Consider the following 24542-nt stretch of genomic DNA (forward strand, 5'->3'; position numbering starts at 1 on the left):
TATTCTGTGATATCAAGGAGGTGTTTTTGATCTGAAGATAAAGCGAAAGGGGAATATGTGAATATGTTCACTCTGCTTTCCTAGTGGACTAGTTGCATAGAAAGTACTATAGAAAAAGAAATACTTCCCAACTTATTATCACCAAGACGTAATAATGATTTTTGATATGAGAAATGCATTGTAATACAGAAAACTAATTTATTGTGAAAAAGTTAAATTCTTATAAGTTTATAAAGTTCAGTAAGTTTTCAGATGGTTAAATGGGATATATCAACTTTTAATAGAAATTAATCTGAAACTGCACAAATTTTAGTCTTATACTAAACCTTGTTTAAAGTATGAGAGCTGAGAAAATGTATTATTTTGGTTTGCTTGAATTTATAATCTTTAATAATTTATAGATGGCATTCTAGAGGTTATTGATCCTTAAACATCTTAATCATTTTAAACTTGATTTCTGATAAAAAATATAGTCTATGGTAATTTTAAATCTTCTGATTTCCTTGTCTTCCCTTTGGAGGGAGTTTAACTACTATAGATTTTATTTATTTATTTGTTTTACTTACCTAAGTCAGGCTTTAGGTCAGTAGGCAAGCTTAACTTCCTTGACATCTTTGCTGAAAAATAAAACACATTTTTAAAGTTCTGAAGCATATTTGATTCATATTTATTAATACCAACTGCTTGTCCAGATAGAAGTAAATACTTTTATTACTAAATCTAGATGCTAAGATAATTAAAATATGATTAATAATATTATAGGTGGAAAGTAAAACTTGTTTTCAACTTTTTAAAAGTTTGTACTTACTTGATGTAATATCTTTGTGTGCTTGAATTTGTTACTTCAAGAAAGCTTTTTAATTCTAACTGTTAATTATTTCTTAGGCTCACAGGAAAGGGTTAGGCTTTTCTAAGAGAAGCAGAGTCATTTCTCAGAAGGAAGGTGTTGCAGATAAGGACAATAGAGGCAGAAGATGGAGTTTGGATAGCTGATATAATAAAATCTTTCCAGTTCCTCATCTTCATAGCTACTGGGTTCATTATTTTTTAAGTTAATCTCTAGAATATAGGACAACTTCCATCTAAGATTAAATTTAAGTATCTGATTACATCATACAACTATCTGGATTCGCCTATTCTTGATACAAGTTAACACCATTATTTACCTGTCAGTGAAAAACAAACGAAACAAAGTCATGCCAATCTAAAATTATAGTATTTACAAAAATGTAAACTATATGTCGATTTCTATTTTGCACCAGAATAAAAAAGCCTCTGTATAAACTTACTGGAATTCACTTTCCATCCTCAAAGTCAGTTATTGCCTTAATCTAGGAAGTGATTTAGAGTTAGGAGCTGTTTAACTATATCTATTATGTTAGTGGCAATGCATGCGTGACAGACTAGTGCTCCCTATGCACAATCTTGAACAAGCACTTGTTTGTTAATACATGAATGCATATATTGGGTTAAATTTTGGGCTGTTAAGAGATACTTAAAGCACAGACCCTGCTAGTCCATAAGGGCGCCATGTAAACAAAGAGAAATCCAGTCATAGTATATAACTTCCACATCTAAAAAAATGATAAATCCAGTATTAGGAAAGAGGCATTAGGCAAACCGGGAAAGGGTGGGGGATTCAAGTTTTCATTTCTAAACTTCATCAATCTAATCATCATCCTTTAAACATCAAGAATGAGTCAAATATACAATCAGTCCTAACCCATTTTCACCGAGACATAATCAGTATCAGTTAATCGATAAAATGCACTACAAAACAAGCCAATGAAATCTGTGGTTAGCTGATTTCATATAAATGGTTACCATCGTATTTAATATATAATTCTCTAAAATTAGGAGATATTATACCCCCAAACCATCTTCTAAAATGCAATATTAAACACTCTCAAAAGAATTCAAAGAGGTTTTCACCAAATACCATGGGTACAATGTACACAGACTGATAAATAATATCTATACAATATTAGATGCTATCTGAAGTAGAAAAATCAGTCTGGTAGAGTCTAAAGACATTAATCAGATGATGTGGATGCCTCTCTAGACTCCACTACTCTGCTTTAATCCAGTTATTCTTTCAGACCAGTGCTTATCAAAAACTTAAAAGTACACACCAATCACCTGGCAATCCTGTTAAATCAGATTTTGATTCTATACTCCTGGATTGGACCTGAGCTCTTACACTTCCAACAAACTCCCAGAAGATGCCAATGCTGCTTGCTGGTCTATGAACCACACTTTGGGCAGACAGGTCCTTAGACTAAAAGAAACTTCAGGATAGCAACCAAAACTAATTGAGCAAACCCAGTATGCATAATCAGTTAGTCATAACAAATGTTCCCTGGACAAGCTTCAATACCTAGGTTTGTAAAATGTGGAAGGGTAAAGAATAGTGGTTAGGACTATATTTGGCATCAGATCAAACCTTAGATGGAATCCACTTCAACCAACTACCAGATGTGTGACCTTAGGCCGATCACTTTGCCTCTCTAAACCTGAAATTTCCTCATTTGTTAAATGAGGATAGATAATAATGCCAATTTCACAGCTGTGAAGATTATACAAGATGATGTAAGCAAAGCACTGAGCATAATACCTGACACACAATATGGATTTGATAAATGTTATTAATAATAAACAAATGAAATACGATTTCTAAATAAACTGTAAAATGCTATACAAATGAATTATTAATACACTTGTAAACAACCCAGCATTCCTTTATTCTACGATAATATTCCAAGGAACTAAAACAAGAAAATGGAAAAAACCCCCAAAACATTAGGACATGAAGTATAGAATGGTATGCACCGCTTTAAGCTCAACCTCATTTGTTTCAAAAACTAAATTCAATATACAGCTAAACATAACAAAGAAGAGAAATAACTTGAATAATTTACAAGCTACCTCAAGTTTATTCCTCATTAATGACAATACATTAAGTAAAAATTCTGTCAATTAGAAATATATCCGTTGAAGCTTTCATTCAATAAGCATATACCTATTTCTGCCAAAAAATTTCACTAGCATGAAATTTCCTTTTGAATTTCTTAAGTGTATGCTTTCAATCTCCCTCAGGATTTTCTACTAGAAATTCTTCTATATAAATTCTCAAATATTTAAAAAATTTAAGTTAATCTTTCCCATAAAACATAATTTTTTTTTGTCTAGCACTATTTATCATGTTAAAAAAAACCCTGAATATAACCAACTTTCAAGTAATTCTTCAGTTGGTCTAATTTTGACATTTTATTGAGGTTAAAATCGCACACAAAAAAGACTAGGCAGATTTTCTGAATTTACTATAAATGTCATAAAATGATTTAATTATGGGGTCTAATATTTTTTCCTGAACACTCTGCAACTGGAGACCCACAAGCCGACCGTGAACTCATAGCATTCAAAATATTTAAGCCACACTTCTGTAACACTTTGATATAATTTTGAGCAATCTCCTTGAACACAGAACTTAAAATGACAAATGTTAAAAGATTAACCTTTGTTATTTTGTGTTAATTCCACTTACCAATTAATATTATAAAAAAGATACAGAACTAATAATTTTAATGAACAGAGAAACATTTCTGTTACACATAGAGGTGGGGCAAGAGCAGAGGCATACTTATTACCTATTAAATATTTATTGGGCACATTACCGGCCATATGCCAGAAGGCAGGGATTTCTTGCCTCCAAGAGTTCACAGCTCATTGGAGGAATGAAAAAATTCCACTGCAATGTACCAAGTAACAGATGCATGCACAAGGTGCCAATTAGAGTACACTGAACTTCTAAATTTCTTACCCTGGAATACCCATCTAAGACCATGGGACATGAAGATAAAGCCATCAAGGAATAACTCAGACTTTGTACATTTTCACAAAACTGTATGTTCCTCACTTGTTGACAGTATTCTTTTGAAATAAAATTTATATACAAATGAACAAATCTTAAATACATATTGAGTTTTGACAAACACCTATGTAACTCAAACCCTTAACACGATATAGAAATTCATCCCAAGAAATGTCATGCATATTCTTCCCAATCAATTCCTGTCCTCATCCCTAGAAATATTCACTGTTCTGATGGGTTTTTTTTTTTCCACTATCAATCAGTTTTGTCTATTCTAGAACTTCATATGAATGAAATTACATGGTATAAACTCCTGTGTAAGGCATCCTTCACTTGGGACAATGTTCTTTATCTTCTTCCCAAAGTATTTTAAAGCTTACATTTCTTCTTCAATGTATAAAATTAGAATTTTTAGATGAAAAACACAGTCTCAAGCAATAGATTCACACGCATTAACAGATTAACATCTTCTAACTGTCCCCTCATACATATGCATTTTATCTTTAAGCTTTTTTGAATTGTGTGTCCTTTACAGAAAATTTGGAAAACAGAGAAACAGAATACATGGCCACCACGAATGCTTATAATCAAGAGGCAAGACGTTTGCCTATTTCCTGCAACTTTTTAAAATCCATTTTTTATTTATATACAAATCTGTATCCTGTTTTTCCACTACCAGAAGAAGCATTTTCTTTCCTCAGTTATTAGTATATTTTAATGGCTGCATATTTATATGAACACTTCCTGAATAAGATTTTTTCCAATAAATAAGGCAATAAAAATGTACAAAAATATTTTCATATATTTTGATTATTTCCTTAGGAAAGAGTTCCATAGGGGACAATCATTTCTAGTACAACTCCCAAATCCCAAGGTCTTCTAAAGTATGTCTCTAAGAGGTAGCTTTTTTCTTCAAGTTTAAAAGAAAGGCATATGAATATAACATTTTACAAACTTCTGTTTAGCTGAAAACAAAGACAAACATGGATCAGAGAAATTTGGTAATATGTACAAGTCCCAGCCCACAACTATATCCCCTCAAAACTCAAGTTGTTCCATTTTCTCTCAGCATTGTGGGTAGCTGAGAAATCTAAAGCCAGGCTGATTATCACCTACTTTCGAATGTAACTTGTCTATTTTTTATGGATACTTATGGCAAGGGGAAGAGCAAAAGGAGGGGGTGGGGAAGGATTCAGATCCTTGGCATTCCACAACGTATTTGTATTTATCTGCTGTCAAGCTCCACAGCCCTTTCTTCTGTAGTCTCTATCCAGTGATAGATACTCATCTGGATGGTTTTATCATAGCAGATATTGAACTTTCAGTACTAGAATTTTCATTTTATTCATTATAAAGTTGCTATTTTCTCTATGCTGCTGCTGCTATTCTCTATCTGTTCACTCATTATGACCATTTTTTTCTTTTCAGTACTAAAACATATTACAGCAGCTGCTTTAAAAATCTTGGGCTAATTACAGTATCTAAATCATTTTTCAGTCTGTTTCTACTAATTTTCTTATTCTTAATTATGGGTCACATTTTCCTACTTTTGATTTTGAATCTTTATTTCACATGCCTAGGAACTTTTGATTGGTTACAGGACAGAGTGGATAATGTGTTGAAGGGAGTCTGTATTATATCATCCACCTTAGTAGGTGTTGAGCTTTGCTCTGCCTGGCCATTAAATTACTGGTGGATCCTTGGTTTTATCAGGTTTGGTTTTCTTCTTTGTTAGGGTAGGTCTGTATCAGTTTGAATTTAGTTCTAGGATATGGCATTTATGCTTTCAAGAAGTGATCCTTACTCTTAAGGAGCGGCCTTTCTGGGATATCCAGAAGGACCAAGGTGTTCAGCAAGGTCTAATGGCAGCAATTCCTGGTACTGCATGACTGCTGGTATCCTTGCCAGCTCTCAGACTCATAGCAGGTGGTTGCTACTAGGCCTTAGAGAGTCTTGCCCAGCTCATGTATAACTTTAGCCTGGAGTTGAACCCGAGTTAACCCTACACACAGACTTCTGTGAAGTCCCCTCTCTGCAGTTCCTTCCTCTCTAGAACACTATCTCACAAATTCTAGTCAATTTAGCAGCCCAGAACTCCACTCACTGCTGCCTTAGCTTGGTAAGACTGCAGCTCCTCCTGAGTTCTACCCAACCTGCACTGCAACAGGAAAGTGTTCCATGGCAGAAACCTGGTCATGAAGCTCACCTCCTATTTTTCCTTTCTCTCAAGGATGGCAGCCCTAGACTACCTGTTGCTCAATGTCTAGAAAGAAGAGCCTAGATATTTTGACTAGTTTTACAGTTGTTTTCTGTGGAAGGCTAAGTCCCAAACCTAAGGTCTAAAGTTGAAATTTAGGCCATATATTTTTATGTTTTAATTTTGTGACTTCTAGGGAAGATACTTATTTTCAGGTCTGTTTAGTTAACCTCCTTGATGGCAGGCCCACAACAGGGAGATCCACCTCTGGAAAACCTTTACTCAATCCTCCTAGCATATACTCTGCACCCTGGTATAATTCTGTGGATGAAGCAGTCATAGACTTTATCCACCAATTTTTGGTGATCGTATTTTTACTTCTTAGGAGTCTCAGAAGCACTTGCCAACCCAGTTACCTTGTGAGCTGATTTCATTGCATGTATAAAGAAACTTCTGCTCATGCTTTGAAGTTACTCAACTCCCATTGAGGCTTTCAAACTGAAGACATACAATTGAAATGAGTTCTTGGAAGACAAGTTGTCTTTCTCTTCTTCAACTGTGTCTTCTTCAACTCTTGCTCCTTGTACTCAATTTATCTTCCTTGATTTGAAATCTTCTGTCACTAGAGATTATAAACTAGTTCTCTTTTCCTATGCTTTTGTCCACAGCAGAAACGAGGGGAATGACAATAAAGTTTCTTCAATCTGAAGAAAACTGGTATCAGGTATGTCTTGGCAGGCTGTAAACCTGAGTCTCTACTCTCTTCTTATAAACTGGAATGAAGATATCAAGCTAACTGTCTGAGTAAGCAGTAAAGAGCTTCATTTGCATGCTAGGAATAATGAAGTGATGTACGATCACAACAATCATGTCTGCAATGGTTTCAACAGCAAGGAAAGAAACAAATCTCAAGAGCACTGTTTAGACCTCCTTACCACAGATGACAGTTTTGTCATGGCAACTATACCAATCCCTGTAAAGTTTCTCAATTATGGAGATTCATATTGCTTCTCTGAAATTAAGCTGATGTTTTATAATTTTCCTTTTTCTATCTACTTTGTTCCGCATCTAATTTTTTTTTTTAAAGATTTTATCTATTTATTGACAGAGAGAGAGACAGCCAGTGAGAGAGGGAACACAAGCAGGAGGAGTGGGAGAGAAATAAGCAGGCTCCCAGCGGAAGAGCCCGACGTGGGGCTCGATCTCCAGAATTCCAGGATCACGCCCTGAGACGAAGGCAGATGCTTAACGACTGAGCCACCCAGGCGCCCCCACATCTGATTTTTCTATGGAAGGTTTCTTAAAAGAAAGGAAAACAGAAGTGTAACTTCTGCTTTTTGGAAAGTGACTTTTATAGGAAACAGTATACCAACAATAACAGGGAAAATGACTTATTATTACGGCAGTATGAAGATGCCAAAAAACCAAATTTTGTTTATACTGAGAGGTTCAATAATTAAAAAGAAGGTAACATATCAGTTTTTTCACCATCTGCAGAGATCCAATGCCACTTTTTTAAAGTAAAATGTTGAAATGTATCCATATTAAATTTTAAAAATCAGAGTAGTAACAAGACTAAAAATTAGCTTATAGGATATGGCAAAGATACCAACGGCAAAGTGAGATGAAGAAGTAGAAATTCTTGCCACTTATTACACATTATTTTAATAGCCATTAGAATTAATAATATCAATGTCTATCAATGTATATTTCCCATGTTAGAATATAAATTCCATGAGTTTGGAGATAAAAATTTATCCTGCAAAATTCTGCATCTGTGTATGTGTATTACACTTAACGTGTGGTCAATGACCATGCTGATGAATGAATAAATAAATGAATAAGCACAGTCACTGGAATTTTACTTCTACAGAAAGAAGCTTAATTTTCTCACAGATGAAATAAAGAAAAAAAGGGCAAATTAAACACAGGCCTATTCATCAAACAGATCACTTTTGATATATGGAACACATATACATTACCTGAAATGAAGGGAAATCTTTAAAGTATCTGTTAAAGATTCAGCTATAGCAAATTCTTCTAATTCTTGAACTCCTGTACCTTTAGTCTTCAATATTTTTCCCATTTCTATTTGCTTTCCGTAAATTCATAAAACTTATCGTCTAGGATATCATAATAAACTCTGCATTTTCTATAGCATAAAAGGTGTTACAAAAAAAAGGTGTATGCTGAACTGTTCCTCCAAAATTTGTATGTTGAAACATTAACCCTCAATACCTCAGAATATGAGGAATTTGGAGACAGGGCCTTTAAAGAGGTGATTAAGTTGAAATGAAGCCATTAGGGGTAGACCCTCATCTCAACTGACGGAAAGAGGAAATTTAAACACACAAACACCACAGTTGTGAAGAATAGAAGGAAGATTATAAAAGACTCAATGAAAAAGCGGCCACCTGCAAGCCAAGAAGAAATCAAACCTTTTAACACCTTGATCTTGGACTTGTAGCCTCCAGAGCTGTTCTAGAGGAAATAAATTTCTGTTGTTTCAGTCACCCAGGCTGTGGTATTTTGTTATGGCAGCTACTTGCAAACTAATACAAGTAATGGTAGAACATAAATTGCCACATTGTTATTTGGTTGTTTTGGTGAAAAAATTTAGATTTAGCCAGCTGGACTCAGCTCAGATAATCCCAACTTTGTTGGCAACATCCAAAGCATCATAGTCAGGAACCAGTTGAACATATGCCTTCTTCACTCCATTGGGCCTAATCAGGGTGTTGACCTTGGCCACATCAATGTCACAGAGCTTCTTCACAGCCTGTTTGATCTGGTGCTTTTTGTCTCTGCATCCACAATGAACACAAGTGTGTTGTTGTCTTCTATTTTCTTCATGGATGAGTCAGTAGTTAGGGGGAACTTGATGGTGGCATAGTGGTCAAGCTTGTTTCTCCTGGGGGTGCTCTTTCAAGAGTATTTGGGCTGCCTTTGGGGATGCAGTGTCTTGGGCCATCGGAATGCAGGTGACGTGCAGATTTTTTTTTTTTTTTTTTTTTTTTTGTGACTGTGAACACCTTTCAGCACCACTTTCTTGGCCTTCAAAGCCTTTGCTTTGGCTTCAGGTTTGAGAGGGTCAGCGGCTTCCTTCTTCGCCTTCAGCACCATCTTCGTGAACAGGATTGCCACATTAACAGTTCTATTCAAACAATACTTGACAAAGAAAGTATTTCAGTGATTTAACTTCAATTGGACTAATTTACTTTATGTTAGGAATCAAACAATAAATTATTTCCAGAAAGATCATTTTACATTCTTCCAGTATAAGAAAAAGATGGTTCTATGGAGTAAGAAATGCATACATAGGAAGTACTATGATACAAAAGACAAACAGACTTTGCTGAGATTTTATTAGGAAATTTGACAGAAAATACATTCTGAAATAAAATTAAAATCCAATACACACTATGCTATACTCTTCAGATGTTAGTCATCCTGAAAAAAAGAAAAAGAATTAATTAGAAAACCTCAGACTTGTATAATGGTTTTTAAGTACCTGACTGTGAAATTTAGTTCTTCATAAATTAAGAGTAATTTTACCTGTAAAAATGGTACTACTGCACACTCGACTCATCTTCTCTTTCAAGATGAGCTTCTATTTTTCAGTAGCCATATTGGATTAAATATAAAGATGAACGTCTATAGAAGTAACAGCCACACATTTGGGATTGAATAATGGGGAATATAAAGTAGAAATGTCAGTACTAATTTTTTATAATGAATTAGAATAATTTTATAACTTAAAATTCTACTTAATTAATTTGATACATACCTTTTTATTCACATGGCAAACTCCAAATGGACCTCTGAGAATTTCTTTTTCAACTTGTAAATATAAAAGAATTGGGAAGACAGCACAAGAAAAAGAGAACTTACAGCATGAGAGTGGAGATATGCTATAGTAAAATAAGAGTCAAGAGACCGGGATTCTGGTCCTGACTAGGTCATTACTGTGGGACATTACTTTGGATGTGCAACTTAACTTCTTTGAGGCTCAATATCTTTTCTTGAAAAATAAGGGGGCTTGAGCAGATTTAAAATTGTAGGATTTAATTAATTAGTGATTTAGAAAATAATGACTAAGAACCTATTTAAGTTGCATTAGAACTCCTTAATTTAAAAAAGGAATCATTGGTCTTAGGTAAAAGAGAACTAATGAAAACAGTATTTAGACTAATGATCATTATCTTCATTTAAATTGACTTCAAAAATTACTTCAGTTTTTGCTAAAAAAGAAAATTAGTCATTACCCAAGTAACTGCTAACTCAGAGTCTGAGAAGTTAAAAGGACCATGGAGGTACAATCCTCCCTAGGTTTACAAATACCACCTGAAGAGTATCTATAGTGACTGGAGCTTGGAAGGTACTCATTAAATGGAGCCAAGTTTCTATTTGTTTTGGCTTAGTAAGTCACTGTATTTTTGAGTGTCTATATTTTAATCTCTAGTTATTATTTTCCCCCTCACAGCTTCATGTAATCATTTCTTCTATATGAAAATTAGTAATAATATGGGACATGGGCTTGTAGACCACCGTATCCAGCTAGAAATCTACTTTCACAGTGAAATAGAATCAATGAAATAGAATTAACAATCTTTAGAAAAGGTTGATCACGTAGTTTCAAAATCAACCAAACAATGCTAGCATCTGGACCATATTTTATTCATAAGGTATCACGAAAAATTTGATTAACAGTTTAACAAAGATACACATTTAAGGACTTTTTTTTTTTTTTTTACAAACTTAACAAGAAGCTTTACAGAATTTTATATTTCCAAAGTTTTATAAAATATAAATAATAAGCAAATTAAAAATTGATAACTATTCTTATTTTCTAAATGATTTACAGAAATGGTTAATACTACAGGAAAGATTGATTTTGGAAATGCTCGTCACTAAGATTTTACTAACAAAAATTAATCAAGTTTAAACAGGCAAAACAAATCACTATATGTGTATTACATGCATATACCTTTCTTTAGGGATGCTGCAATTGCATTATATTCTGCTATATTTTTGCTGTTAAACTCACAAAACTAAAGTTATATCTTTTTAGGCTGCTCTTCCAATGCATGAACAAGGAAGTCACTGTCAGCATCATTTACCTGAGTTAGCTGTCAGCCAGGAAACAAGGAAGCTAGGCTTTGGGTAGATGGGTTAGGGTCTCTGCTGTTTGCTGTAGTTACTTTCCTTGAGTCTGGTCTTTGAGGAAGGTAGACTTCCAGGCACTGTATATTATGTTTGGGTGTTAGGCACCAACACGACAACCAAGATCTGGTGGTAGGGCAGAACTTAACAGGAACCATCTTTTTTTCTAGGTTACTATGTAGATAGAACAGGCCCATAACCAGAGTATCTAGTTACAAATCACACAATGGACTTGTTTTTGAATCCTTACAGACTTTAGTAAATTGTCTTAAGAGGTAATATACTACAGTGCTGAATGACAAACAGTGAAGTCAGACTACTTGGGTGGGAATCCTGGCTCTGTCATTTGCTAGCTGTGTAACCACAAGATACATTACTTACACTCTACCTCTCTTTTTCCTCATCTGTAAAACAGGGAAGTAATAGTAAGTAGCTCACTGTAGTCACATCAAATGGATTAAATAAGAAATATTACTTATAAAAGGCTGGCACGGCATGGTGTCAGAAAAATTGTAATTGTTAAGTATATATATATATATGTTTTTAAAAAACTGTTATCATCTCAGCTATCTCAGCTGTACTGTTGGGCAGTAAAAAAGAGGCTGATTTTCCAAGCTTGGGTTAGAGTGTTAAGGAATGACATTTTGCACCTCACCCCTCCAATATCAGCAGCAATTACTTTCAAAGAAAAGGTGCAGCTGCGGAAACAAAGTTTTGGAGCCAAGACACTTCAGTCAGCCTTCCAAGCAAGTTGGCTTTCTTACTAGTGTCAATCTTCAGGGTCTAGGCTTAAATTCTTATGCCCTCCCTTACTAGGCCACTGCATCACTACAATTACAGTTGAAGCTATAAATGTTTGTAGACTGAGGAAGAGAGAGGTGATAATTTTATGAGGCTCAGAATACTTCAGGGGAAGTACAGGACTGGATGATAAGGAACACGGTGAGCTCAGAATGCTCAAGAAATCCTAGCACTTTTTAAAAAAAAATTTTATTTATTTATTTTAGAGAGAGACAGAGAGAGCACGGGGAGGGGAGCAGAAGGAGAGCAAGAGAGACAATCTCAAGCCAACTCCCCACTGAGTGGGGGCCCGATGTGGGGCTCAATCTCATGACCCTGAGATCATGACCTAAGCTGAAGTCAAGAGTCGGATGCTTAACCAACTGAGCCACCCAAGCACTCCTCAAGGAAACCTTTACTTTTTTTTTTTTTTTAAAGATTTTATTTATTTATTTGACAGAGACAGACAGCCAGCGAGAGAGAACACAAGCAGGGGGAGTGGGAGAGGAAGAAACAAGCTCCCAGCGGAGGAGCCCGATGCGGGGCTCAATCCCGGAACATCGGGATCACGCCCTGAGCCGAAGGCAGACGCTTAACGACTGCGCCACCCAGGCGCCCCAGAAACCTTTACTTTTGACACCATAATCTTTACACAGAAAACACGTCTTGACAGAGAGGTCTTCAGGAGAGTCTATGTATTTTTTCTCCTGATATTATTTTATGTGTTTTTCAATAGCATATTTTATAACTCTTATTATAAAACTAGACACTAATGTAGAGAGAGAAACTCATTTTTTTAACTGTAAAAATTTTATAGTCAAAAATGGAGCAGTCTCCATATGAATGAAGAAAAAAACTGAGAAGTGAGTTTTCCTTTTACCTATGTTGGGATTAAAAACCACACTGAAAGATTACCACCAAAACCAAACAAAATTATATAAAAAAAAGGAGCCAGAGCAGTAGTTTCTGAAGAAGCAAAATAATTATGTATAACTGTGTGACTAACCTAAGTTTGAAAAACTGAATAAAGTTAACACGTTTCCCAAAAACTATAAATATAAAAACTGGCACGACAAAAAGAAAAACTTGCCAATAACATAAAAAGCAAGCAAGAACATCACCAAAGAACTTCCAATAATGTTCCTCATCTAAGAAATTTGTTAACTGAAGACTTTCAAATATTCAGGCTCAGATACTTCATGTTACATATTCTATTCAAAACACAGAAAAAAGAGAGGAGATAGTCACCACATTTAACAAAGCAAATACAACCCCAGGATCAAAAATCGGACAGAGAAATTATTTTTAAAAATTTAATTATATACACAAGGTTCCTTCATGCAAGGTAAAATCCCAGATAATTAAATTCTAAAAGTTCTTTGATTAAGGGTATGTAGGAAAGTCCCTTCTAACTTTTTACATTATATGACAATAAGTACTATTAAGAAAAAATATTAAAAAGATTTGGTTGAAAAAGTATTATGCTATAGTGCTAGTACATAATTAAAGTGATTTAACTATTACCAACTGATTCACTATAAAACCACAAAGAGATAATCAACTCGCCATATATGAAGAGCCCTTTGCCCAAGAATAAACCATCTTATTTTAAAAATGACCAGAGGTGCTAACAGTCAGCCAACGTTAATATGACTAAACAGGGTTCAATTTACAACATGCAGACAATATGGATGCTACTTCTGTTAAATTTTTGAAATTTAATTTGATTATATATTAAGCTTTATCATAAGAAAAGGTAAATCTATTTCAGCGGCCTTAGAAATGCATATTATTTAATATAATTCAAGGAATATATGGTAGGCATTTTGGAGAAATAACATAATAACCGTATAATAAAAATTTTGTATTTAAATCAAAGATTTATTCTTTTTGTAAAACAGTGTTTCTCAAGCCTTTAAAAATCTTCAGAGAATATTCAAATTTCTATGACCAACCAAAAAATCTTAAGAGTTTGATTATGTCCTCAAATTTGATTCTATTTTGTCTTCCTATTTTAAACTGAAAACCTTGGACTGGGTAATTCATTTCAAAGTATATTCATAAAAACAGTCAAAGGATTAATATAAAATACTCTCCATCAATCATTTTTACTTGGGGGGAAGGGAAGAGTCTTAAGAAAATTCCCATTTAACTCAAGGGTAGTGCAGATTACAGAACAAAAGTCAATATTTTAGAGAACTATTTCCTTGAAATTGGGGATTTTGAAAATTTGAGAAAGATGGAATAAAGGTAGGAGAAAATACAAACAAAACTATAAAGGAAAAAGATCTCAAAATCTGGAAGTATAAAATTGTACTACTTATTGCATAAATTGAACCCTGCTTTATTTTAAATAAAGCAAAAATAAAAATAGAATAATTCACATTGTAAGTCAGAAGAAGAACTGCAATCCCAATTTAACTGATTTTTAATAATTACTGCCCCAATGAGTTTAGAAGAAACAGCCCAAGAGATTATTGTTTAGCACAGAAATAACAAATTAATATATACAAAATGCAATGCATTAGATCATTTTCTGGTGTTGAATAACACTGCATATAGCAAGGATTAGAAACAAAAGAGAAATTTCTATTTCCTACCTATATCACTGGCTACCATCTTGGAAAACTTTCTGCTTTTGGTCTTCACTGAAAATAATATTTTGATATAAAATGTCAAAATCTATTCAAAGTAAACTAAATGAATTAAACATAATTAAAGAAAATACTTTAAAATAAAGATACTATACCCTTTTCTATAAAATTATTCATTTTTTGTTCATCATCTGAATTGTGTGGTGATGAAGAACCTACACAAACGAAGACAATGGAAGGAACAGGCACATCGTCAGTCACAAACACGGAGTTGTCATAGGGAAAAGTACAAACAAAATAATCTGGTAACTTCTAAGATAAGTTTCCATATTATTGGCCTCAAGAAAATGTCATGCGTACAATTAGTAACAACTCTTATAATATTACAGTAAGAACAGCAAACAGTAGTGCATTATCTTTCACATTAGAGAGATCCCCAGTATATATAAATATTAACTTTAATCTATAACAATTTTTCCGTAAGTTACAACCATTTAGAAAAATCTTGGTATAGCTGTTAGAGAACAGATAAAGAAAAATATAGGCAGCAATTAACTGTTTCTGAAAGAAAATGCAAAAATTCTTTGACACTAGTTAACTGAATAAGCTTCATCTTGAACTAAGAATCCTGTGCAAGAAGTATAGTCAAAATTTATTTTAGGGTTAACTTTCTAGATACAAACTTCAAAATCATATAAATTCTATCATTACCAGAGAGATCTTTAAAATACTGAGGATAATACTTATAATTTTAGGTATGTTCAAATATTTACTTACATTTAATGAGGCAAGAAATATTTAACTTTATTCTGGCTGTGACTTTCAATAAGTTTATCTAATATTTTTATAATTAAGATTTTTTTAATAATATTTTTTTATTATATTATGTTAGTCACCATACAGATTTTAGTTGCCTCTTTTCCTTAAAAAAAAGGTGTTTTTAACTTTTCATCACATTTCTTTTCTAACAAAAATATTTTATTTATAAATGTAATCCTAAGTAGTATTCTAGTTGACAACTTTTGTTAAAGGATCTATTCTTTATAATAGCACATTTCAAATGATATCGCGCCCATAAATTTTCACAATCTCCTTGCTATAAATCAGTTTCCCTTTTCCAATAGCCCTTTATCTGTACACTTCCCTTATGACGTTCATCATTTAAAATCTCATATTTTAAAAAGTTTACACTTGTTCCACTGCACTGCACTTCTAAAAACTGGGCCCCCATTTGATTCATCTTTGCACCCCCCCTTGCACTCAGTAGAGTGCTTTGTATGCAGCAATCGCTAAGTAAACATTTGTTGAATGAATAAAAAGCTTTTCTGATAGAAGCAAATACCTGAAACATAACTGGAAGTAAATAAAAAAGTCTTTCTGTACTGTTTTTCTCTTTTATCCCAGTGAAAGTACTGAACCTTAATAAATAAGGTCAAAGTTTGACCTTCTCTTCCCCCAGAAAAATCATACTTTCTTTGGCTAAGTGGAAAATATCCTTGGAATCTCTCCATAGACCAAGTAAAACCTGCAACATTGGCAGCATCCAATTACTTCTATAATAGTCTTAAAAGATTACTCTTTAAAAATGATGTTATTTTTGCTAAGTAGCATTTATGGATCCTCATAAATCCTTTATCAAAAAATATCACAGAAGTAACACTGGATTCAGTGATATTTTCAGGAATAGAAATGCGTATACTTGTTTTTCAAAGAAGATAATAGTTATGTTATAAATATTTTAAAATATCACAGTCACCTCTGATATTAAATAGCCACAGGAATGTAAAAAATTATTAATACTTTTTTATTTGATATATTTCATCTTAGAGCAATAGCTACATATCTAAATATGAATATAAAATTATACAAATGTTTTTTAGTATTTCCAAAAGAAATTTCCAACATAAGCCATAAATGTAAAGAAAAGACTTATTTTTCCCAAAACTGAAAATTCCTACCATTGGTTTTCAGAATTTTTGTCAAAGTTCCAAAAATGCTTTCAGCATATCCCACTTGAATATATTTACCAAATAATTATGATTAAATAAACATAGAAAATATTTACAGCTTCTTGTTTTTTTTTCTAGGGCACATGGCAACTCCTGAAGGCAGCATTTATATAATGGTCTATGTGGCCCTGGGTTTCCTTCAAACTGAAATAACCTAACAAATGTTTTTATTATTTTCACATATGCACACACACACACACACACACACACACACACACACACACATTTCTGATGCAGTACTAAAACAAAATTCCAATATTATTAAAGTGCTCAGTAAAGCAATCTGAGTTCTTTGAAATGCAGAGACCAAATGGAGATAGCAGAGTTATTTCTTATGTTAATTCAGGATGACAGAATTTAATATTCTATTTCAGAGACACTGCTGGTTTATTTAAAAACAAATGAAAAAAACAAACTATATTCATTACTTGGATTTTCTCAGGATGCTTTTTGAATTGAGCTTTGATACTGATCAGCTAAACTGCTGAGATTACCAATTTTGATTATGGGACTTAAATGCTTTCCAAAAAGTTGCTCATTTATATTATTATTTTGAATAAACACATTGATTTTGATAAAGGTTGTATGGCCACTTTTCATTTTTATAATAGTGGTCCTCCTCTTAGTATTTAGGAGTGACTAAGTTGAACTCCCAACCCACTTTTACATGTTTCTTCTTCTCTCATGATACATTGTTTTCTATTAACTATATTGGTTTTATAATTTATATTGTATCACTTAACTATTTATTTATATCCTACCACACTGCAGAAAGTATTAAGGCTAGTAATTTAATTACTACTTTCGATGGTTTTAATAACATCATCACCTTGTGGTTCTTCTGATTCATCTCAAACTTACCCCACCTGTTTTTCTTTTTTTGACCATCCTAAATTAGTAGAATTTGTATGTATTGGTGAGAGGAATGATACTAAATTATTCTTTTATTTCCGAATGCTAACAAGAATGAAGGCAAAAAAGTTACAAATGTGCAAAGAGTAAGACAATTGGCCCAAGATGGGTAGCAAGAATTACTACTATTTTAAAATGGACAAGTAGTGAAAGACACAGCTGTTAAGAATGTAGTGTCAAAGGATTAGTTTTTCAGAATTTTATTCTAGTTTCTAGTGTATGTTTAGTACATATGAGTGACATCTATCTCCTGCTCTATGAAACATGTTTCAGACACAACTACTATCTACTAAAGTTTGATTTGTTTTTTGTAAAGCTGTCTTTTCTGATATGCAGGAATGCATACAATTCTTCAGAAAATTCTTATATCTTTCGGGGCATAATCAAAGACTAAACTAAATAAGTTAAGAGTTTTCTATCTAAGATCAGAATTTCTGATTTAGCAATGATTTCTGCAGTCATAGTTTTACTTTGCAGTTCAAACTCACTGAAACAATACCTAGTGTCATATAAATTTCTGTATGTTAAAACTATATGTCCTTTCACGTGGATCAAAAAATAATATATTTGAAAATGTTCAAAAATGTTTGAATTTCTCAGAGAAAGATTTGGAGGGTTTCTACTTTTATGCACTTTTTATATTTAAATACTCAGATTTTAATATACTTAAATACTTATCTATAATTACCTCTTGTTGGCTATTCCAAATTGATAGATGTATATACCTATTCATAGTTTGGCTTAGGATAATGAGGAGTATTAATTTATTTGGGCTGAGTCTTGTTAAAACACTTTTGATGGTCATTTAATATATTAAAGAATAATTACATGTCCAAATTATTCAGTCTGGCTTTTAGCCTTAACATATTGACAACTGCATTCATATGGCCTTTAGAGACGGTAAGAAGATTAGAATACTATTGTAGGTAGATGGACAACGAACAGCAATAATGAAAAGATACTACAGCTCTAAATTCCAAATTCAGAAATAACTCTAGTTCTGTAAGATCAGATGTACAGTTATTTGCTCCATATTTCTCATTCAAACTTTACTGTACCAACATTCAGACTTAACGTTAGGTGTTAATTACATAATTCCTATAGCTCCATGTTCCATTAATGAGTGAATTTAAATATGAAATTTAAAGATTAAGAAAACCAGAAGGTAGATATATCTTAAGGGATAATTTGTGCAATATCAGGAAAATGCAATTTCAAAAACAAAACATCACAAAAGCTTTTACAGTTCTATGTCTAATAAAATGCTAAACTGAAATATGAGAGACCAAAGTAAAATGCACTTCTCAATATTTCCCATGCTTATAATGACTTCTGATGTAGTAGAACCCGCTATGGAAGGACCAAAATCTATTTAAGAACCGTGTTACTTTATCCTAAGAACAATCTTTCCAGTGGAAAGCTGATAAATATCCCCGGCCAGAATGATTTAATATGGTAGTTAAAATTGTGAAGTCAACTGTAGCAAAGACTGGCAAAGTTTCTATCCACTTAAAATAATAATAAAATCACAATCCTCTTAATCTTAAGGAGACTGAAAAGATACTAAAAGTTATGTTCCACTAAAATATTAATATACACATAGATCACATATAGACCTATATTACATGGACAAAAAAGGACAACTGTTTTAATATAGGCATAAAATTATATCAAATATCACTTTGACCAAAAACAAAAACACATACATTTGGTCTAAAATTATTCTGTCTACAGTTACCACCAGATTATAAATGTTCAAAATCTTTGATAATATTTAAATGGACACTACTCAAGAATTAGAGCACTATTCTCCCAGATGACACCAGGCAAGCCTAGAGCAAAGACAAGATTGTAGGTTAACCAAACCATTTGATCCAATGGTGAGGAGTAAAATATATTTTCCCTAAAAAATATAATATAAGAAAGCTAAGTAAACAGTTATATGACTCTTAACAGGTAATAGCTATGGGGTTTTAACTAGTGCAATTCTTTTCACCTAAGGAGAATGCAAAAAATAGTTACCATTTTAAGAATAAATATGTGACACAAAAGTTCCTTGTAGGTGTTATTTTAAATGCTTATCTGTAAAAAGGAATTTTGATACACTGTATTGGTTTTTATAGAATTATAATTATTAATGAAATAAACACATTACCAGAAGTTGGAGATTTGCAGCGATCTTCTGGGACTGCAGTCCCTTCACTAATATCACACAGACCTGCTAAAAAACAAAACCAGAAACCAAATCACAACACAAATTTATGTAAGTGCAGTTTTATGTTCTATTTACAGTACACATTTAATGACTGCCCATTGTTAAAAACCCAGCAGCTGAATAGACTATACTGGCATTGATACTGTGCCCATTAATCGAGATAGGAAATAAGAGCATTTTGATAGTAAAATATCTCAAAATAATACAGCAGTCAGTCACTAGTTAAGCAAAAAGGAAACTTCTAAGAGATAATTTTCTATTCTTCAAGGACATTAGACATGAAGTAGGACTTGTTTAAAATCATTAATTTGAGAGTATATGATAGACTCACTGGGTTTCTCTTGAGGGAAAATAAATACTTGGTAGTAAACCTGGTGATTTTTACATCATAGAAATTCTCAACTCAAACCTCAAAGTGGTTTCGGCTAAGTACATCTCAAACACCTTCCTTGAATACTTTTAAATAATAATTAAAATATTTTGTGCCTCCACATTCAATATTTAAAATATTGTACATTACTTATCTTGTAGGACTATACTTCTTAAAAGCTATACCACACATTTTTTTTTTTTACTTTTTTTTTTTTTTTTAAAGATTTTATTTATTTATTCGACAGAGAGAGACAGCCAGCGAGAGAGGGAACACAAGCAGGGGGAGTGGGAGAGGAAGAAGCAGGCTCATAGCGGAAGAGCCTGATGTGGGACTCGATCCCGTAACGCCGGGATCACGCCCTGAGCTGAAGGCAGACGATTAACCGCTGTGCCACCCAGGCGCCCCTATACCACACATTTTTAAAGAGCTCTAAAGAAATACTTCTTTTTCACAGAGTTATATGAATTATATAAAACTATTTTATAGGAAGGCCTAGATTCTTAGGAGAAAACAAAGCAAGGTATTTTACACGCAGACAAGAATTAAAAGACATGGCAATATGCAGAGTAAATAGGACAGATATTAAGTTGCTTCGTGATTGGAATGAAAAGAATTCCTTCAAATTCTTTAAAAATTATAAGTAAACACACATCAAGAGTTTGGGATAGCTGGGCAACAGACGGGGACTACGTATTTAGGCCTCAGAAGAAGTTAGCTATTATGCTGACATATGTGCATATATGACCATTATCTACTTTTCCAATCCTTTGGTAAAAGACATGATGTCACATCCAGTCACTAAGAAAGCTTTTACAACAACATTTTCAGAGAACACAGAGTACTGAATTGGGTTTATAAGAAGGGCTTTCTATTTTGAATTATATATTATTTTTCTTCACTAGGAAGTTTTTGAATGACAACCAGCAATTTTTTTCTCTTTAACACTTATTAAACTAATGGTTCTGGGGGGGAAAAAAACCAAAAACTAGTTTTTATAGTTCAAAGATGATGGATGGAATTTTAGGTATGCATTTAATCTTTGACAAAATACTTTATATAAATGAACTCCTTCTTGACTAAAATAGCAAGTCTTAAAACAGTAGCGATATACAGAAACAACCTAAGTGTCCATCAATGGATGCATGGCTAAAGAAAATGTTGGGTTTTCTTATAAAACGTGGGTGGTAGATATATATACACACACATATAAAAACGTGGGTGGTAAATACACACACACATACACACACACAAACATATATATATGTGTATATATGTATATATGTGTGTGTATATATATATATATATGTATATACATATACACATATATACGTTCACACACACAATGGAATATTCAGCCAAAAAAGATTTAAATTTTGCCATTTGTGACAACATAGATGGACTCCAGGGACATTACGTTAAATAGAATAAGACAGAGGAAGACAATTACTGTATAATCTCATTTATATGATATAGTGGAATCTAAACTCACCCACCCCCCGGGGGAAAAAAAAAAAACCCACAACAAAACAAAAACAAGCTCATAGATACAGAGACCAAATTAGTGATTGCCATAAGCAGGGTGTGGAAGGTGGGAAAAATGGGTAAAAGGGGTCAAGGGTACAAACCTCCAGTTATAGAATAAATAAGGGATGTAATGTACAGCATAACTATAGTTAATGAGAGTGGACTAGATATCTTGAAAACTGCTAAGAGTAGATCTTAAAAGTTCTCATTACAAGGACAAAAATTTTGTAACTATTTAAGATAAAGACTGTTAGACCTACTGTGGTGATCATTTTGCAAAGTATACAAATATCAAATTGGTATTTGAAATTAATATAATGATTTATATGCCAATTATACCTCAATAATAAATAGTAGTGATAGTATACTCTAGTACTACAGTGAGCCTAGTACTGAATAAAAATAATCGATTTTGAAATTTTAAACCTTCCAGCTGGCTCTGGGTAAAAGTCAAGTCCAACCCTACATGACTGATCTATGGTTTATACTATGTGGCTATTGTATATGGTTTATGATTTCTACCTACAAATATCTTTTTGGGTCTTTGCCATCAAATGTAGTAGTTACCCTTTATGGACAAAAAGCATCCTTCTTTTTCACATGCTTAAGTAGGAAGCTTAATTTACTATCTAAAATGTTCAACAAAGCATAATCATATATTATTCAACATAATGTATCTACTGAGGTACACTACATCAAAGTTAATGTAGGCTACAAATTGACCCACTAGATACCACGGTTTAATCCAGGGGTTGGCAAACGTGTTCTGTGAAGGTCTAAATTGGTTTTGAGGCCAGCTAAGCAAATAAGCATGATGCTGTTCTAATTAAACTGTATTGGCAAAACCCAGCAGTGGGCCGGTTTTGGCTCAGGGACAGTAGTTTGCTGACTCTTGATTTAACCAATCTTGCAACTGTCAAAATGACGAGGTTACTTCCATCTACCTAGTTCATAAAAAACATACATGGAATTCTTTATTATGTATCTGGTTAACTTCAGGAAACATTATGTCAACAGGCTGCTATGAGCCATCAATGCAGTTACGAGATTAAAATAACACCGATTTTGGTACAATTTACTTTTAGCGGATTCCTGCTGACTTCAATTGATAGCTCTATTTTCAGTATGCATACAAGGCATTTCAATATGCACAAATATGATTCTAGAATTTTGACTGGTTTGTACATCAAATTTACTGATTTATTTGACATTTATCAACTTGGGTACTGTTTACAAATTCCCTTCACAAATTCTCTTGATATGTTTTTATTACTTTATCACTTTTTTATTACCAAGGTCAGCCTTACATATATAATATAGCTTAGATTTTCATTTCTCTTAATTATTTTTCATATTTTCCAGAAAGATAAATCATTCCTCTTAATGAAGGGTTGAGAAACAAAGTTATTTAGCTCTACGTTGTTTTTCAACTATCATTTCAAATGATCCCTAGAGTCCTAATCCTTTTTTAAATATATTTTCATTGAAACCAAACATTTTGCCAGCCCATTTTTTGAAGACCAGCCTATATTCAAAACAGTACTTAATGCTTTATGCAACATTTATTATACATCCTTGATTATATCCCTCATTTCTTATACAGTGTGTTTTGTTTCTTATAATATATACATACACAGTATACACACACACACTCAGAAATATCAACTAGTATTACTCGGCTCGATAGCTACTTCTCTTTTTCTATTCTACTGAATATATTGAAGACTTGAAATTAATTGCAACTGTATAGACCATATTTTCATTTTTAGAGCCACTTCTTTGTAAGTTTCAAAAAAAAAATATCTTTCCTAAAGTCATGCACAACTTTGTCCCTCTAATTCCCTTCTTTAAAATTATCAACTTCCAAGACTAAGCTAACTTTCTTTTCATGGGTTTATCACTTTCACGTCATTAAGAAGATCTTATTTGGGGTTTAGAATTATATTCAGAACAGAAATTTCCCTTTTATGTCCTTCACTGAGTGAAAAAGTAGTCAGCAAAACAAGACACATATTATCATGTTTCACTTTTGTTATAATTAAGACTCTCAGCAAGCAGATACACAGGTAGTTGAAATACTTTATCACTAAATGTCCCTGTAACAGCTTCATAATTTTTACTATGAAAGCACTGTACATATTTTAGTAATGGGTTCAACTGTATTTTAATAGAGCTGTAAAACACAATGTTTATAAAATAATTTCATGAGTGACACCTCACTCTTTATGAAAACATATTAGAATCTACTTGTAGTAAAAACATTTCTCCAAGCCAATTTTTAAAAAAGATAGAATTTGGTGGTATTTGGGCTACACTTCCAAAACATATTATAAAATGCATGCTTCTGCAAGAATATCCTTTTTGTCAGTGCAATTAAAGAACTTTAGTACCAGCTATTTTATATTTAATTTTATTTGAAACATATTTCAGAATTAAGGCACAAATATTCTTAAAATGTTAAAGCACGTTTTAAAATAACTTTCTTTTGGGGGCGCCTGGGTGGCACAGCGGTTAAGCGTCTGCCTTCGGCTCAGGGCGTGGTCCCAGCATTATGGGATCGAGCCCCACATCAGGCTCCTCCGCTGTGAGCCTGCTTCTTCCTCTCCCACTCCCCCTGCCTGTGTTCCCTCTCTCATTGGCTGTCTCTATCTCTGTCAAATAAATAAATAAAATCTTTAAAAAATAAAATAAAATAAAATAACTTTCTTTTAATTTTTATTTAAGACACAATCCTAAATATTGTTACAAGTGAGCATAATAATATCTTAAACTAATAAAGAAAAACTCAAATAGTGCTCCTCTGCCTAAACATCTAACTCTTCAATACAAAATAAAGCAAATAATATAAATAATATTATGAGATTTACTACAGGATACAGGATGCAATAAAATTTAAGAAAAAAA

At 33.0% G+C, this 24542-nt stretch overlaps 1 protein-coding gene and 1 pseudogene across 6 annotated transcripts in view; both read right to left on the minus strand.

Annotated features, from left to right (window-relative positions):
- Positions 1 to 24542, minus strand: part of STXBP5 (syntaxin binding protein 5) — a 164772-nt gene that overhangs the window by 33982 nt on the left and 106248 nt on the right. The window contains exons 19-22 of one of the 6 annotated variants that reach the window (XM_026504998.4): positions 19682 to 19744; positions 14761 to 14820; positions 14612 to 14659; positions 567 to 617 (exon numbers count right to left, since the gene is read on the minus strand). In XM_026504998.4, coding sequence (XP_026360783.1) covers positions 567 to 617; positions 14612 to 14659; positions 14761 to 14820; positions 19682 to 19744 — 222 coding nt within the window. Of the gene's footprint in view, positions 1 to 566; positions 618 to 14611; positions 14660 to 14760; positions 14821 to 19681; positions 19748 to 24542 lie in introns of all 6 variants that reach the window. The other 5 variants (XM_026504996.4, XM_048225907.2, XM_026504999.4 and 2 more) reach the window with 5 other exon arrangements.
- Positions 5228 to 14605, minus strand: LOC125283616 (60S ribosomal protein L23a-like; annotated as a pseudogene).

Source organism: Ursus arctos, unplaced genomic scaffold (genome assembly GCF_023065955.2).
Source record: "Ursus arctos isolate Adak ecotype North America unplaced genomic scaffold, UrsArc2.0 scaffold_13, whole genome shotgun sequence".
Taxonomy (NCBI): Eukaryota; Metazoa; Chordata; class Mammalia; order Carnivora; family Ursidae; genus Ursus; species Ursus arctos.